This window comes from Rhopalosiphum maidis, chromosome 3, assembly GCF_003676215.2.
Source record: "Rhopalosiphum maidis isolate BTI-1 chromosome 3, ASM367621v3, whole genome shotgun sequence".
NCBI classification, from domain to species: domain Eukaryota; kingdom Metazoa; phylum Arthropoda; class Insecta; order Hemiptera; family Aphididae; genus Rhopalosiphum; species Rhopalosiphum maidis.
In genome coordinates, this window is record NC_040879.1 from 22,007,416 (window position 1) to 22,024,123 (window position 16,708).

General features: G+C 25.0%; 1 protein-coding gene across 1 annotated transcript; it reads right to left on the bottom strand.

Annotated features, from left to right (window-relative positions):
- Positions 1 to 10,776: 10,776 nt before the first annotated feature.
- On the bottom strand, positions 10,777 to 15,029 carry LOC113556841 (max-like protein X). Its single transcript, XM_026962017.1, has 7 exons — positions 14,511 to 15,029; positions 13,353 to 13,418; positions 13,157 to 13,264; positions 12,271 to 12,482; positions 11,799 to 11,966; positions 11,255 to 11,368; positions 10,777 to 10,955 (listed from the first exon to the last, which is right to left on the bottom strand). The coding sequence occupies exons 2-7, from the start codon at positions 13,372 to 13,374 to the stop codon at positions 10,872 to 10,874; spliced, it is 708 nt and encodes a 235-aa protein (XP_026817818.1). The 5' UTR covers positions 13,375 to 13,418; positions 14,511 to 15,029; the 3' UTR covers positions 10,777 to 10,871.
- Between the last annotated feature and the right edge of the window lie 1,679 nt (positions 15,030 to 16,708).

Sequence of the window (16,708 nt, forward strand, 5' to 3'; positions counted from 1 at the left end):
TGATAAGTGTATGTAAAGCACTAGACCTTAAGGTCTATGATGTAGAGATTAATTATTTCACCAGAGATATTTTTAATTTTTATGCCTATTTCATGTAGCGGCCGTGACTAAAATAATGATTAATGTTCCTTCTAATGCTAATTGGGCGGACTGAAGTCGAACTCTGATATCTCCGCTTATTATTGTTAATCTCATTATTGTAAACTATCAATATAACTATATCGTGCACGAATTTTAATCTTACAAGCAGTATTTTTATGATAACAAACTGTTTCCTATAATGTATAGTTATGATAAAGCAATTTCCCAAAAATATCGATAATACGTCATATATATGTCCATAAATTATCAACTTAAAGCTCATAGGTCTGAGATGGTGATTGATTATTATACATGTAAGTTGGTGTGCAACTAATTAAATACGTTGTGTTATGTTGTGCAATATTAATTAATGAGATTAACAATTATATAATAGCGCCAATAAATATATTATATATATAGTTATTATGTTATTTGTACTACACATTGCATGCGCAATACTAGAATTGGTAGATAGGATAATATCTTTAATTTAGTATTATTTATTATTACTACGCATTTATTATAGGTACCTAAATGTATACACCTTTATTTTAATGTAATTACCTACCTAGAATAATTATGAATATTTAAAATTTGCAAAATTACAACCATTGAATACGAAATTATTTGGTGTTCAAATATTAGTTGTTGTGTAGGTAATAATTATTAATATGAAGTTTTCTTGACTGAATAATTTAAACTAAGTATTATAATAGTGTAAAAGATAATTGCAATTAAAAAAAAAAAAACAATATTGTTATTAATAACATTGATTATATAATATGTAATATACCCACTATTATAATATAATAGGTATATTATAAAAATCAAAAACAAGTAAGTCGCTCTGGTTTATAGGCCTAAATTATAAACTTGGACGTAAGTAACCTTTATGGCTTATGGCTTTGTTAATTATGAAATCTAAACTAATTCATTAATGGCATACTTCTATTTCCTATCGAAATAATGTCCCCGAGTCCCGAATAGTTTACTTTCGTCATGTCTTTTCAGCGGTCAGCACTATGCCACTATTGATTATAAGGGTGTTTTATCTCAAATTTTGAACAGTATATTTCTTTTTCGGAAAGCAAGCCATTATTATGTGCTTTTTTTGTTGTTACCGATAAACAACACTCTCGCCTCATTCGCGCCGCGCTGCTGCATCCATTTAACAAGTTTAGTTGCAATTGTGCTAAACGTTCCAGAGTATAATGCTGGAACGCCTGAAACATACATTTTCATACAAAGTTCTATTTTTTTCCTTATAATTTAAACAGCTATTTAAGTGGTATGCTTTATGTATTTAAAAATATCTCATAATGTCGGTCGAATAAGTAGTTCCAGAATCAGTTTGTTACAAAACTACAAAAGTACTCGATTCAATCTTGTATAATATAATATTATATAGGTTAATAAATAATATATACGTATATGATATTATGATATAGGTACATTAATACATAATACTCGGTTAAAATAAAAATACACGTCCGGACTGATAATAATAAACACGCGATAGATTTTTAATTTGAATACGCGCGAGTACATTTTGGACCAATTGTGTTATAGATGTCAACGGACGATTAATACATTTTGCGTGTCGCGCTGCAGTCTATTAATGATGCATTGTACCTACATGAATTCATTCATGTTTACTTCCGGATTGTGCGGAAGCCATTCAAAACAAATAGCGGAGGGCTACCTATATGTAAAATAAAAAAAAATGGTTTCATTTCCTATCACTAAAAAAAAACGAATAAATGACCGTAGTTTATTCGTCCGAGATTCATTAACACACAGTCGCACTCCAGAAGACAGTTCCGTGTGTCCAGTTTAACAAAATTAAAATAAGTTAGAATTAGTTTTTTTCTGTTCGTTGTTTGAAGAACTCAGTCAAAACAAGTTCAATCTACAGGTAACAATAATAATCACACTATGTAATGTTATACTTTAATATAATATGTAGGTGTAACTATTTTATTAATATAGATTTATAGTAGACAGTACATACCTATTAATTTATATTATAAACTATAATATAATATTATTGTAGTTAATAGAATTATTTATTAATTATTAAACTTAAGACAGTTAATTTGATGCACTATAATCATACAAAAGAACAAAAAAATCGAAATTAAAAAGTAAAAATTTATCAAGTGTAAATTAATGTGAAATCAATATATTTATACATGTATTATTAATTGGGTAGTGGGTATAACATGAATACAAAACTGTAAAATATTTAAAAAATGTTCTGCGTATAAAGTTTTATTGGATGAAAATGATTAGAAAACTTAAAAAGTCATATAATTCAAAATAAAAGTTTCAACATTGAATTGGTACCTAATTCAAACTTAGTGTTAAGGAAGCTATATTACACAATAAGATAAAAATAATTCATGATCCTACTCACAGGCCACAGCCTAATTATTATCTATAAATATAATACAAATATTAAAAATCGTGGTAAAATATTTTATTAAAAAAAAACGCGTTATTTTATAATATTTATGATTTATTTATTATTCATTCAAAGTTTGCTGGTCGTCCGAAAAATGTATTAATACCTTGTATAATTATAATGGGTATACATAGGTAGCTAAGTAGGTACACATTACGAAAAAAGAAAATAACTATATATATATACGTGCATGTTGTCAAATTGTAGGTGCTAATAGGTTGATGAAGCATGCATAAAAAAAAATACTTGAGCTTTCGATTCATAGAAATGTAAGTATAGGTAGACGTAGACATACTACTATTGTAATAGGTTTTAGGTATTAATTAATTGTTAATATTACAAAAACAAAGTACCTCTTTTTAATACATTTACAAAAAATTTTAAAATACATATTATCGAACTTTAATTAACATTATTTTAGCTAAAAAATACTTAGATATTAATATTTATTAAGCACGTATTTTAATTAGAACTCATTGTTTAAAAAATAATTGAAATGGATTTATCTATAAAAATAATATATCTGCGTTGGCGTATTTCAAAATAATCAAAATGTTTAATTAAGTATGCATTATGCATAGTTGGTTTCTTTTATTTTTTAAAACTATGTTCCTTCCTAGATAGACAGAGATAGTTATTATATATTACTGTAATAATTCAAATTAAGTATAATGATTATTGATTAATTCTCACAATCCTCTACATATATTATAATAATATAATACGTTCCTGTGCTTTGGAGGACGTAGTAGTATGCTGGTATAATTATCGGTGCATCCACATTGTGTACGGCAGATAAAGATTAAAAATCATAAAAATCGAATAGTTATTACATTCAATATTTAATTTTGGTGCGTCTGAGTTGTGTATGTCATTAATGAAAACCAAGACCTTAAATATCATGTGTCTAAATTTATTTACTATATCGTATTCATAATCATAATTAAATTGAAAAAAAATGTTTAAAAAAATTACAAGAAGCAATAAACAAAGATTATTTCATAAGAAACATAATAGATAAAATGTTAAAATATATGAAAATAAAAACAAAACATGTCTTGAATTGTCGATGAATCAACGTACATACTTTTACCAAAAATTTAATTTATAAAATTTTTAAATTTAACTATTAAAAATAGTTACTTTTATTATTATTTTTACTTCTATATATATATATAAATATACCTATAGGCTATAGGCATATTTTTATTACGATAATATATTTACAATATATCATGCGTAAATACGATTTTTAATCACACGTCCACACCTGTTGTACCACCAGCTTGGTTAGTCGACAGTCCTATTCGTAAAATAACGGGAAAAAGGACGTTTTAAAATTGTATTGTACTATTGTATAATAGAAAAAACAAGCATACAATTTGATTGTTCATTCTGAAAGTCAGACACACAACTCGGATGCACCCAAAATTATGTACGTAAATGAAATTATAATGCAGTGCTGCATAAAAATTAAAAAATGTAGGTATCAATCTTAACATTTATGGAGCACTTAATTTGAATGGTACCATAATTAGTTAAATATTTATTCATCAAATGATAACTGTTATTTATTCTAACGGCCAACCGGCATAAGTAAATTTGCGTAGTTATAAGAACTGTAAAATTACATTAAAAATAAGAACAGAAACAATAATTTATCATTAAACTAACTACACTTTGATAAACCTGCGTTAGCAATAATTATTCGTATATTTATATGAAAAATTACATGCAAATAGTAAACCTTATTCAATATTATAATAATCTGTCCTAGATAAATATGTGTTACATGTAAACAGTAGGTATACCTAATTAATTTATTACGGCATTAAGCCCAGATTTCACTCTGACCCTCAAAGATAAAAAATACTTAATCATAAGAACTCGAGTGGACACCGTGAGCGATATCGTTCCTTCAAGTAGGTATAAGTTAATTTAATATAAGTTTTTGTATACCTACTTTCAATTTACATAACTATTATTTAAATGTTCAAGAAACGGTAAGTAAAGTTGGTATAAAATACCAACTTATTACCTATACCTAGTAGGGTATATACCTTACTACTAGCTAATACACTGCAGGATACTTTAGAAATAATATATATTTTTATATTTTCTCAGGCTAACACTGATGGTTTTCAAATAAAAAAAATATCTTTTATATTTTTAAAGAATATTATTAATACACCAGGACAGTAGTTTCTATGTACTCGTAAAAACTGTATTAAATATTTAAGGGAAAAGCCAAACATTAACAAATTACTAAATTAATTTTTTGTTTTGAGAATATTTTTATGGGGTAATCTAATTTTAACTTGACTTAGTATATGTATAATATATAATATATACACGCACATTATATATATATATTACAGTATAGGTACCTATTACGTTTTACTATAATGTAGCATTATAACACAATTACTATAGGCAATTAAACATAAAAAAACACTAGTATTTTAATTTGTCTTGTAAAAAAAATAGATAGATAAGTACTCGTCATGAATACGATTAAATATTTCATTCAGAAATTTAACATAAATATAGTAATAATGTAATAGGTTTAATATAGCTATTATGTTTCTTATTTAAAAATATGTCTTGTGAAATATGGTAGGGAAATGATAAACTTGACATTCCTTGAAATTAAAAATTTTGTATTTCATTTGCATTTTGCACAAAATTGAAGATAATAAATTTGAATTGAAAACACAGTACTTAAATAATAGGTAAAATGTATTAAATTGATGTATTTATTAAGAAAGCGTGATATAGAATGTAACTGATTAATAGTTATATAACTTATATATTATAAATATTTTTTAATCAAAATCAAAAACTAATAGTTTTGCATGTATCATGAATGTTTTCTTTACAAATACATAATTTAATAATATAGTCTGTATTATATTATAATCTATGATGTATTTTTAATATATATATATATATAGTATGTATAAAGTTGACCAGTGAGGGGTAAGAACTTGTTCATTTTTCAAGAAATGAACTTGAACGTTCACGTTTTTGAATCGGAATTTTAGTTATACATCTAGTTAACACAAGTTAATTTTCAGAAATATAGTTTATAACTTATTAGACATAGTTGATTATTTAATATTTTACTGGAGATGACTGCTGGAATAGGAAATTTCATCCGGCAAGTTCTCCGTATTTTTATATATATCTATATAAAACGAAATGTTTCGGTAGTATGTTTACATATATTTTCATTAATAAATAGTTCCTAGTATATAAAATTAATATACCTTATATCTATATGACTATATGGCATACGATTATACATACAGAGTGATTTACTGGGCATACTCATGTCCATTTTTCTTTAATAATAAATTCGTGGAGATTTAGATTTTCGGAATTTTTAAACACAATCTATACTTAATAAATATATTTTAAACTATTTAAATTTTTATACCATTTAAATTCTAAAGAATGTCTTGGGGTGATTTACACTTCCAAAAATTTCTGATCGAAGCTATGAATATATTGATTTTATAATTATGCGCTATTTATTTTTATTTTATGTTTGTATCTGATCTCGATAGAAACTTTTTTGGTAGAAAAATTATTCAAATTATCAACTTTGAGATTTCTGGTAGAAAATTAGATCTAGTTTGTACTTTGTCAGTTTTAAAGTAGAAATTTTTGAATATGTAGGTACTATATATTAAATAACCGGATACTATACCTTTATTACAATTTAAATATTATCATAAATAAACACTAATACTATAAAACAGCAAAAATAGATTCATAATATCAATAGATATTATCTTAAAATAAACCAAAATTGTCATTGTGTATAATTAAGTCTATAATTATATAATTAACGTAAAACTTTTAAATTTCAACGAATAATGTTTTTAAAGTATAATAAAATAATTAACATCGTTATTTATCGTTTAAATAAGTAATTTCGTTTAAATTCTAATTTCAAATGCGTATATAAAATTATTGTAACTATATATTATTAATATTTTTTATATAGATAAAAGAAAAACTTAAGTTTAATCTTAAATTAAATTTTTAAGGATTTTGGCCCACTGAATAATTTTTATCGACATTTATATAAAAAAAAAAATGGAAATTTCATATGCTTATAAATGGCTCCAAATGAGTTAATCATTTTTGAAAATTTTATCGTATAATGTAAATGGTAATATCAACATTTTGTAAAAAATTTAAGTACCTACGGTTATTTATTTTTGAATTACAACAAAAATCGCTTGAAAAGAAATAGTTATTATTTATTATACAGGTGAATATCTAATATTGTTAGAATTATTTTTTATTGTTAGGTATTGAAATGCTCGAAATTTATTAAGCTTTCCGGTAGATTTTTTTTTAGGTTAAAAAATGTATGAATTATAATAAACTTTATATTCAATTTAATAATCTTAGGATCTTATTATAATAGAATATTTTTATGTATTTCTAACTAAAAACTTGTATTTTACGAGATTCAATGTTGTCAAGATTTTAAATTTAAATGCTAATGAAAAATATTGTGAATATAAATTTTCAATAATTTTTTAATCGAATAATAATCACTAATTAGTAGCCTTATATTAAATTTTAAAGCATTCTTAACCATTTTTACCCCATAAATTCCTTAAGAAAAGTCAAAATATTTTTTTAATTATAACATACATAGAAAATGGTAATATAAGTACTTGATGAAAATTTTAAGTTTCTATGGTCATTTGTTTTTGAATCATAACAAAATAAAGAAAACAATTTTTGTAAGAATTCCCGTTTTTTGTTTATTTGTTGTTTCTTTTTCCTGATTATAAAAAAAAAACTAGGAATTTTTGACCTTTCTAAAGTATACAAACACTACAAACTATATCTAATATGCTAATGCTATCTAAAATCACCCGTGAAATTTAAAATTATAGCACCTAACCAAAAAACGTACAGTACAGACAGCCAGGTCAATACAAATTTGTGTAATTTTATGAAATTTGATTCTATGAATCGGTCTAGCATTTAACGCGGTTTATACATATGTTTAATTATTTTTTTGTGAAAATGTAAGCTATTTTAACTTGAAGCTAATGTACATTTTTGCTTATTAAAAATGGAAGTGTTTAGATGTATTCACCGAATAATAATAAGATCGTTTCTTAATAATAATTATTGTATTTATAAATGTATTTATGTAATTTAATTGGCAAATTCATATTTGTATCAATGTATTATTTTGGTTTTTGTGTACCCGTGTGTTATTTATTATGTATAATATTTACTTATAATTTTATATATTTAATGTACTAATACGTATTAAAAAGACAATAACAATTAACCGTTCGTTTTATTTTTATTAATACACTTAAGGTATAAGATGATTCTTACCGATTAAGTATGTACTTGGTAGTTGTTAGTTGTTACTAACTTTAATTTAGTTTTGTTATTTAATGGATTTATCAATTTATTTGGGTTTCTCGATGACTGGGACCTTGAAATTATTTTAATATGGTTCGTTGTCGATGAAACCTTGATATTTTTGATAACACATAAAATCATTACGATAACACGAAATATTATTAGATAAGTTTATCTGTATGCGTGTTTGCCATTTAGTAAGTAAATATATTATTCCATAAATACCTAATTTATTTTATTTTAAATGAATACCTATCATTTATCAAGGCATCAAAATTCAAAGGTACAATGCACTTAATTTGATAATTTTATAATTAATAAAGCCGTAAAAATCAAATGTACTTAATCTATGTTTAAAATATATTATTAGATACATACGATAACAAATAAATACCGTCCAAAGAATTAAGAAATGTGACCGACAATTATTTAAGTATGTTTGGACTTACCAAATGGAAAAACGATAATGTTCAGTGGACAAAACTTTTGCTTATTGTTAATTACACATGCGGCCTACTAAGGATTTATCTAAGAAAAAACCAGAGGGCAAAACTAAAAAAATCTTAGTATTTTTCAGATTAATCTTGAAAACTAGAATATTTTATTTCTTACGCAGTGTTCGATCAAACTAATTATTTTTTCTTATAATAATTCAAAATTTCAAAATAAATAATTGCATAGAGACTTAAATGTATTTTTCACAAGGTAATCAGAATTTTCTTGATAGGTATATACTATATATTATTATATTATTAAAATATTTAGGTATAGGTTTCTATTTGAGCTATTCAGATATTTGAAAATGTGGTTAATAAGTACCATAACATTTTTTTTTTTTGTAAGCCCTTGAAATTCATATTTTCACAAATTTTGATACTAAAATGAAAATGAATGATTTTTTTTCATGATTTAAAAACGTTATTGATATTCACTTGAAACTTTTTGATTTTATGATGTACCTATCTACACATATTATTATTTTCTATGCACTAAAAAAAAAAAAATAATACAAATTGTATCGACATATTTAAACTAATATTAAGCTATTTATAACCATGAATCCTAATTAAGCCATTTACGTCGCGTCGGTATTGGATATTGAATAATGAATACTAAAACCTATTGAGTTGTAGATATTAATAGTGGTATGATATAATATTAGAATAATTAATAGATAATATAATATCTATGCGATGAAATTTTCAATAATTGGTTCAATTAACCGTATTACTTATATGATATATTTGTAAAATAAATATATTTAATTAGTTCCTACCTAATAGATAATTTAAATTTAATACCTGTATAGTACATGTATTATAAAATATCTATAGAAATTTCCTTTTTTAAATTAAAACATTTTTTTTTATATAAGTATATTGTACATGTACATCGGTCAATAATTTATAATTTATTAGTGATTTACTTAATAACGAGTCGTTCTCAAAATTTGTTATACATCAGAGCGAATTTTCCGATTTATTTTAGTTATACCTAAATAACTATTAACTATAGTGACTAGAAAAACTTTTTTTGCGGGACAGTACTACAAAATTACAATAATAGGTCTTGCTTTTGTTGCATTGTTATAATATCCTTAATAATACGGTTTAACACATAAAATTACACTATTTTTATGAAAATATAACGGCCAAATATTATTATTTTTCGTTATTTAATTATTCATTTATATTTTATGGTTCAACCATATGCATTTATCTATCTATCATCTATGCATGTTAGCACCTACAGACTACAGTTAGTAACATATTAAGTTTTTTCACCTTACTACAGTTCATTATAAATTTATACATATTACATAAGTAATATAAATAATAAAGCATTTATGTCGAGCCAAAATTAAGAAGAAATTTTAGATTTTTAAAGCTGTTTACCATACGTAATAATCATTATCAATTACCACGAAATATTATGTCGTAATAATATATAATAACAAATTATAATTGATTAAGATTTTCTGAAAAATAGTTAGTCATATGACCATACCGTTTGGATGAATTTTGCCCATTATAATTTATAATATAAAATAATCTGGAAAGATTGTTAGGATGTTTGGTTTTCCAACAAAGTTAAGAAAATAGGGAGTGGACACACAGTAGATAGTATTCATACACTATTACTTTTCATGGAAAGTAGTCATTATATTTAAAATACCACAAGTTCAGAACTATAAAATTTTTTTAAATATAAATAAAAGAAGAAAATAAAACTAATAACAATTATTAATTTAATATACATAGAATAATAATAAATGTAATTAACTGTCACATAAAGATAAAGCATAACAGAATACAGATAAGATAAACTAATAACTGGGAATAAATTATTCAGTGGATCACAAAATGACATATTTCATTATTTTATTAAATGTTGTGGGTACTGCTATCACTACAATCATGTAAACTTAATTCTAAGGATTAAATGGGAAGGAATTTTGGAGGTTTAATTATAGGTATAATATGCATCTGTACATCTAATGCACAAAAAATATTGTTACTTCTTTTTTACTCTATTATTGATAAAACTGCTCGACAAAAAAATGTATAATCTAAATAAGATTAATTGTATACATTTTTTTATAATTTTCGCTAAATTTCACTTAATTGTATTTAGCGATATAGCAGCCCCATACAAATTTCACATGACTACCTAAGTATATGTGACATTGTAGCATGATACATCAAGCATAGTACTTTATTATAATATTTTAACTGTATACACTGAGACCTTAAATGATGAAATATTAATTATATTTATTAAGAGTTATACCAAATAGAATTTGTTTTAATAACAAAACAATATATTTATAAAAATATTTTATTTTAACATAATTAAAAATTTTACAACAATAATCGGATACTTGGTAAAAAATAAAATTCAATAAATAAAATATACTTTATGGTGAAGTTTTGTCGGTTGAGGTAGGTGTATGACTTTTTGGTTCCTTTTCAAGAACAGTTTCTATTAAATTTTGTAATGTCTGAAAATCGAATAACTAATAGATACATTCACTTATAATAAATTTACTTCATGAAATGTATTGTGAATTAATTAAATACAAAAATCTATACAGACAGAATAATAGAACAAAATATTTAATACAAAATAGTATTATGTGTAATATGTAATACCTATATTATTACAACTATACAATAAGTCTACTACATCAGAGAATATTCTTATACATTTTTAAAAAATATATTGAATTTATTTTTATTTTAAATTATCATAAAATAAATGAGAATTATATAAAATATTTTTAAAGTAAAAAATATTCACCTGAGGTTTACAGTGTTCTTCAAGCCAACTGAAGACGCAAGCAGAAAGTTCAGTAAAATTGTTAACATTAATATTACAAAATGTAAAGAACAATTCATCAATAATATTCTGAAACTATAAAATACAATTTTTATTAATTAAACATATTAGATATAGATGGCTCAAAAATTAATTGAATTGATTATTATACATAAACCAGAAAAAAAGAGGTGAGAAAGAGAGATAGAACGAAAAGAATAAAACTAAACCTATTAAATAGACTCATATTAGATTTATAAGATGGTATTGTTTGTACAGGCATAATTATTTGTAATGAATAATACCAATTGAAAAAGTTCAAATTTTAAATGATGGTAGACAACATGCTATGTTTTAATAGGATTTAAAAGACGAAATAAAAGATTCCAGAGTAATTCAAGTGTATAAAAATAAATAATGAATCTATAGGTGCTTATTATACATTATTTTATCTTTAATTAAATATATGTAAAATACATTTAAGTTAAAAAATATATTTATATAAATTTATAACAGCTATAATTACCATTTGAAATTTTTCTTCATCAGGTATCCTAGTTTCAACATGACCCATTGGAATTTGTTGAGCTTTTACCATTTGCTCATAATTAGCTTGCATAATTCGTAATGCAACTACTTCTTTTCGTAAAGCATTACGTTCTTCTTCTAATTTTTTCTTTTGCAACAGTAAATACTAGTAAAATTAAAGTAATAAATAAATATTAGTAAAAATTTGGCATATATTATATATATGTGTATGTGTGTATGTAATGTATGCATATAATAATAAACATACTTTAAAATACAAATTTAACATTAAGGCATATTTTTTGTATAATAAATAATTTATTACAATGATAAAATATTGTTATCTTTATTGCCTTAATATAAAAAAATTTTAAATACATTTAAATTGTACGGAATTATTGTTTTTTATTAAGCTTCCAAATTATCACTTCAATTTTATTTTTAAGTTATATTGAATTTTTAAAAATTACTTGTATGTAATCTATGGATTTTTGTAATACTGTCGCTTTGCTTAGTTTATAACCACTGCTATCTGTTTGCTGACAAGTTGGGACTAAATCTTGTAAACAATCATATCCTTTTTTTATAGCATCACGACGTTTTTGTTCAGCTTGGGTATGTGCTTCTCGTCGTCTTTCTTTATAATTGTTTGGTGAACCTTTTTCTTCACTATCATCATCTTCTACAAATATAGAAAAGCAAGTAAAAATATGATAACTAACAACAAGAATAATAAAAAGTTGATAACAATAAAAGATGAAAAGAGGCAAGCTGCTAAGAAAATAATGCTTTAGTTTTAAATATTTAAAGAAAGAATGAAAACATAGATATGAAGTTTTGGAAATTATTAAGAATCAACTTACAATCTTATTATACTCCCTCATCGGTATACCTATAATTAATTATGAAGAGACACCCAGTTATAGACTGTGATACTACTGACATCGACAATCCAGATGGGCCAATTCTCTCATCCTACACTAATGTATACAACTCATCATCTGGTATAAGTTGTTTATACCGAATTCTGCACATCGGGATTACTGGCAACATAATTAAAATCATGGTTAAGTATTATATAGTAATATTATTAATTTAACTACGTCCATTGTGAAAAATAAGAGAATTCTTAAATAAAAATGTATATAACATAGATGTATGTTCTAGAAAATGTACCTATTGGTTCTAATATAATGATATACATAATTTAAAACTCAAAAATTCTTTACATAGTTTAATTACATATTTCTGATATTTATTAAAATTTAAAATTTATAAATTAAATAAATACACAAAAATAAATAGTCTTAATTATACAACTTGCCTACAAAGTCGACTTGTTATTTAAATACATACCATGACCACTACTACTACTATGGTTTCCAGCATGTAGAGAACTTCCACTACTAGATCGACTAAATGGATTTGTATTTCGTACTGGACTAGATGGTTCAACTTTCATGTCTAAAAATGTAAACAAATGTATATTTATAATAAGTACGTAAAACATAATTTTTTAGGCTAAGGTATTATAAAAATATCAATGCCTTACCATCACTATCTCTAGAATCCATTATTTATTTTTAATGATTGCAATGCATCCAAGAATTTTATTAATCTAAAAATAATAATACATCTATAAATATTATTATTATTTATTTGTTACATAAAACTCAAGTATAGATAGAAAACATAATTTTAAGTTCTGTGTTAGGTAATATTAGAAGTGTTCATATAATCATGGTATATTATACAATACAATAGACCATTCTGAATATGACTAGTATAAATGAAAGAAACTATGTATGTACATACCAAGTTTCTTTAATTTATAAAGTAAGGATAGAATATTTAAATAATTGATAGCAATACAATATTTGTATAGCTTCAATATCAATTAAATTTTATTTTTATAGTTTAGTGTATGCTTAATTATTTGAACTATTAAAACATATTTATTAAAATATCAAAATAAAATAATGGCAATAAAGCTACCGATTATAGTTACTGAAAATATTATTTAATTTAATAATAAAAGTTAAGTAGACAATTTTTAGAAAAGTAAAAACATATTGAATATATTCAATAATGTCAAAAATTTCTTGGGCAAACATATATTTTAAAATAATGGAAATGCATAAATACAAAGTATGAAAACTATAATATGCATTTATTCTGTTGGCCCACAAAACTATTATAAAATAAACTACTAATCAATTTAAAAGCTGTTTATTAGCCATCTGTTGATGCGTTTGTGAAGTTTCTGGGGTAGTATATGTGCCCCACACTCCTGGGAATTTTAATTTTTTTTAAATAGATATGTTTTTAAACACAGTTTTATATTTTTGTTTGGTTATGAAAAATCTGAATTCTCTGACTGTGCAAAGATAATTTTAGCAGACAGCAATAAATGGACAAAAATTAAATTACTAATTAGTGTACAGACTCCTATAATTTATAATGGCCTTGGTAATAGTAATGTATTAAAATTTTTTTTTTGAGAAGAAAAGAGAAGAGAATTTATAAATATATCTCCCACCACCACGAATAACTAAAACAATAGTAGCAACATTTAACATCAAGAACACCCATAAGTTGGTGATGGTTGATTTTTTTTTTAATTGTAACTTATAATACTAGTTAAATTACACTCAATAAACGACCGAATAATCACTATCATTATACAGATAAAAGAAAAAATGCCAATTACCAATCCCGGAGAGTTCGTCCGTCATTCCGCCGGTGACAATGACCGGCGACTCACCCACTGTGACACTCGAAGTAGGTGGTTCTCTCCTCTTACCGAGGGGGTGTGGAAAATGTGGCCGAAAACAAAAAGAAATGCGAAGGAGAACGGTAACAACGAGTAGTAATAATTCGTACGCAGAGAAACAGTTAAATTTAACCAACGTTTTTGAAATATCTTATGTGCGCCGCATTAATCGGTAGCGCCGTCACGGTCGTCGTCGGCACGGCGTGTTTTTTAGCGAACGTAACAGCACGACCGCCGTCCGTCGGGAAATGGATAGAGAGGCATAGTATATAAGACGCGGTCACGTACGGCTGTACTATAGACGACGGCGGCGATGACGAGTCATGGCGGTTCGACGGAATAGGAAACGTTCACTACGTCCTCCCGATTTTGATACGAGACTCGCGATAATAAAATATAATAATGATATTACTCATTAAAATAATATTAAAATAGTTGTAATATCGTTGTAACAAATTTTCGATTGCGATAATAATCGTAAATGGTAATGAATAATGATTATCGACGACTCTTATCGTACCACTATGTCCTTGGGAGGAGGAGAGGGATACCGGCTAAACCACCTGTAGAGCCGTGACATACGGCTCGTGGGACACGCCGATGATAACGAAACGCTGATAACAGTTATTATTATTATTGTTATTGTTATTATAATTGTTGCCGTCGTCGTCGTTGTTAATGGGATTATTGGGAAGACGATCGCGGCGATCGTCACGCGGTATTGCGGTTACGTTCTTTCGTGTCGCACTGTCGCACTATGATATAATTACACAATTATTTATAATAACAATTAAATACTAAAAAATATACGTTTTCAACAGATTCATTAAACTATATACAGTATACATTCCCTATGCTTTAAGAGAATAATAATTATTGTAGTTAATTATGGTCTTATGGACTATATGTAGTAGACTATTAGTACTTACTATACCTGAATGAATACTTACTAGTTGTATTTATTAGGTATCAATAATTATTTAAGTTTAAAAGCCAACCATGTCTAAATGTCCAAATGTCTTCTTCTTTTTAATATTATTATGTGTCTGTATTCACCAGTTCATCACAATTAATTTTTTGGAAACAAATATTTTTAATTTGCTGTAGAATCTTTGTATCCTAGAAGAGGCTCTAGCTCACTCTCAGAGGTTTTTAAACGTTTTTTTTTTTTTTTTTAAACGCATTCTACAGCTTGAAACTAACTTCAGTAGCTTATATAAGCCTTAATAGCAGGTAAATTTGTATTAATAGCCATGAACCTTATTTTAACATAATTTTTCAAAAGTATTCATTCCTTATTTTTCTATACTTTTTTACATAATAATCATAATATAATAAAAAGGCTTATATTTTTTATGCAAATTTAAATCTATTAAAAAATAATAATAACGTATTGTTTGCTTATACAAACAACGCAAATTGGAGAGCTATTCCTATAGAACTGAATTTCCCAAACCAGATAAATTAATCAAAAATTCACAACAGTTAAAAACATATTATTAAAAGTTTGCTCTTTTATATTGTACGTAGACAAATTTGAGAGAATGTAGGTTCTTCTCCAGAATTTATTTTCCCATGAGAAACAGACAACAGTGCACTATAATCATAGTTACCTATTTACTAGTAATTATGTCAGATAGTGACTGTAGCTAAGTGCCAATTCGCAATAAAATACTATATTATAAAAACTTTCAAAAAGTTGTTGTTATATAAATCTTTAATCAATCCTAATTCTTACCATCATGTGCTATAGTATCTTATTACTTTGCATATATTTTTTGAATACAGTTACATCTGAACCAATTTTTGATTGTCAGCATATCTATTTTGTTTTTTAAATCTTAAATAGTACATAAGTACGTTAAATACCTAATTTTTTGCACAACTAGATGCTTTTAAATAAATCGAATGTAAAAATAATAATATTATAGTTTTACAATTCACAGAAGATTAATTATAGTTTTGATGTCTTCATAAGTTATAATTGGTCTGTAGAGCTATCTAGATAACTTCGGTAACTAGTTTTCGGATACCTATAAATTTGCTATAATCTATATACAAGTATACAACGTTTAAATAATTAATTGTTGTTGAAATATTTTGTATAAAAATACTCTATAAACAATACAGGTACC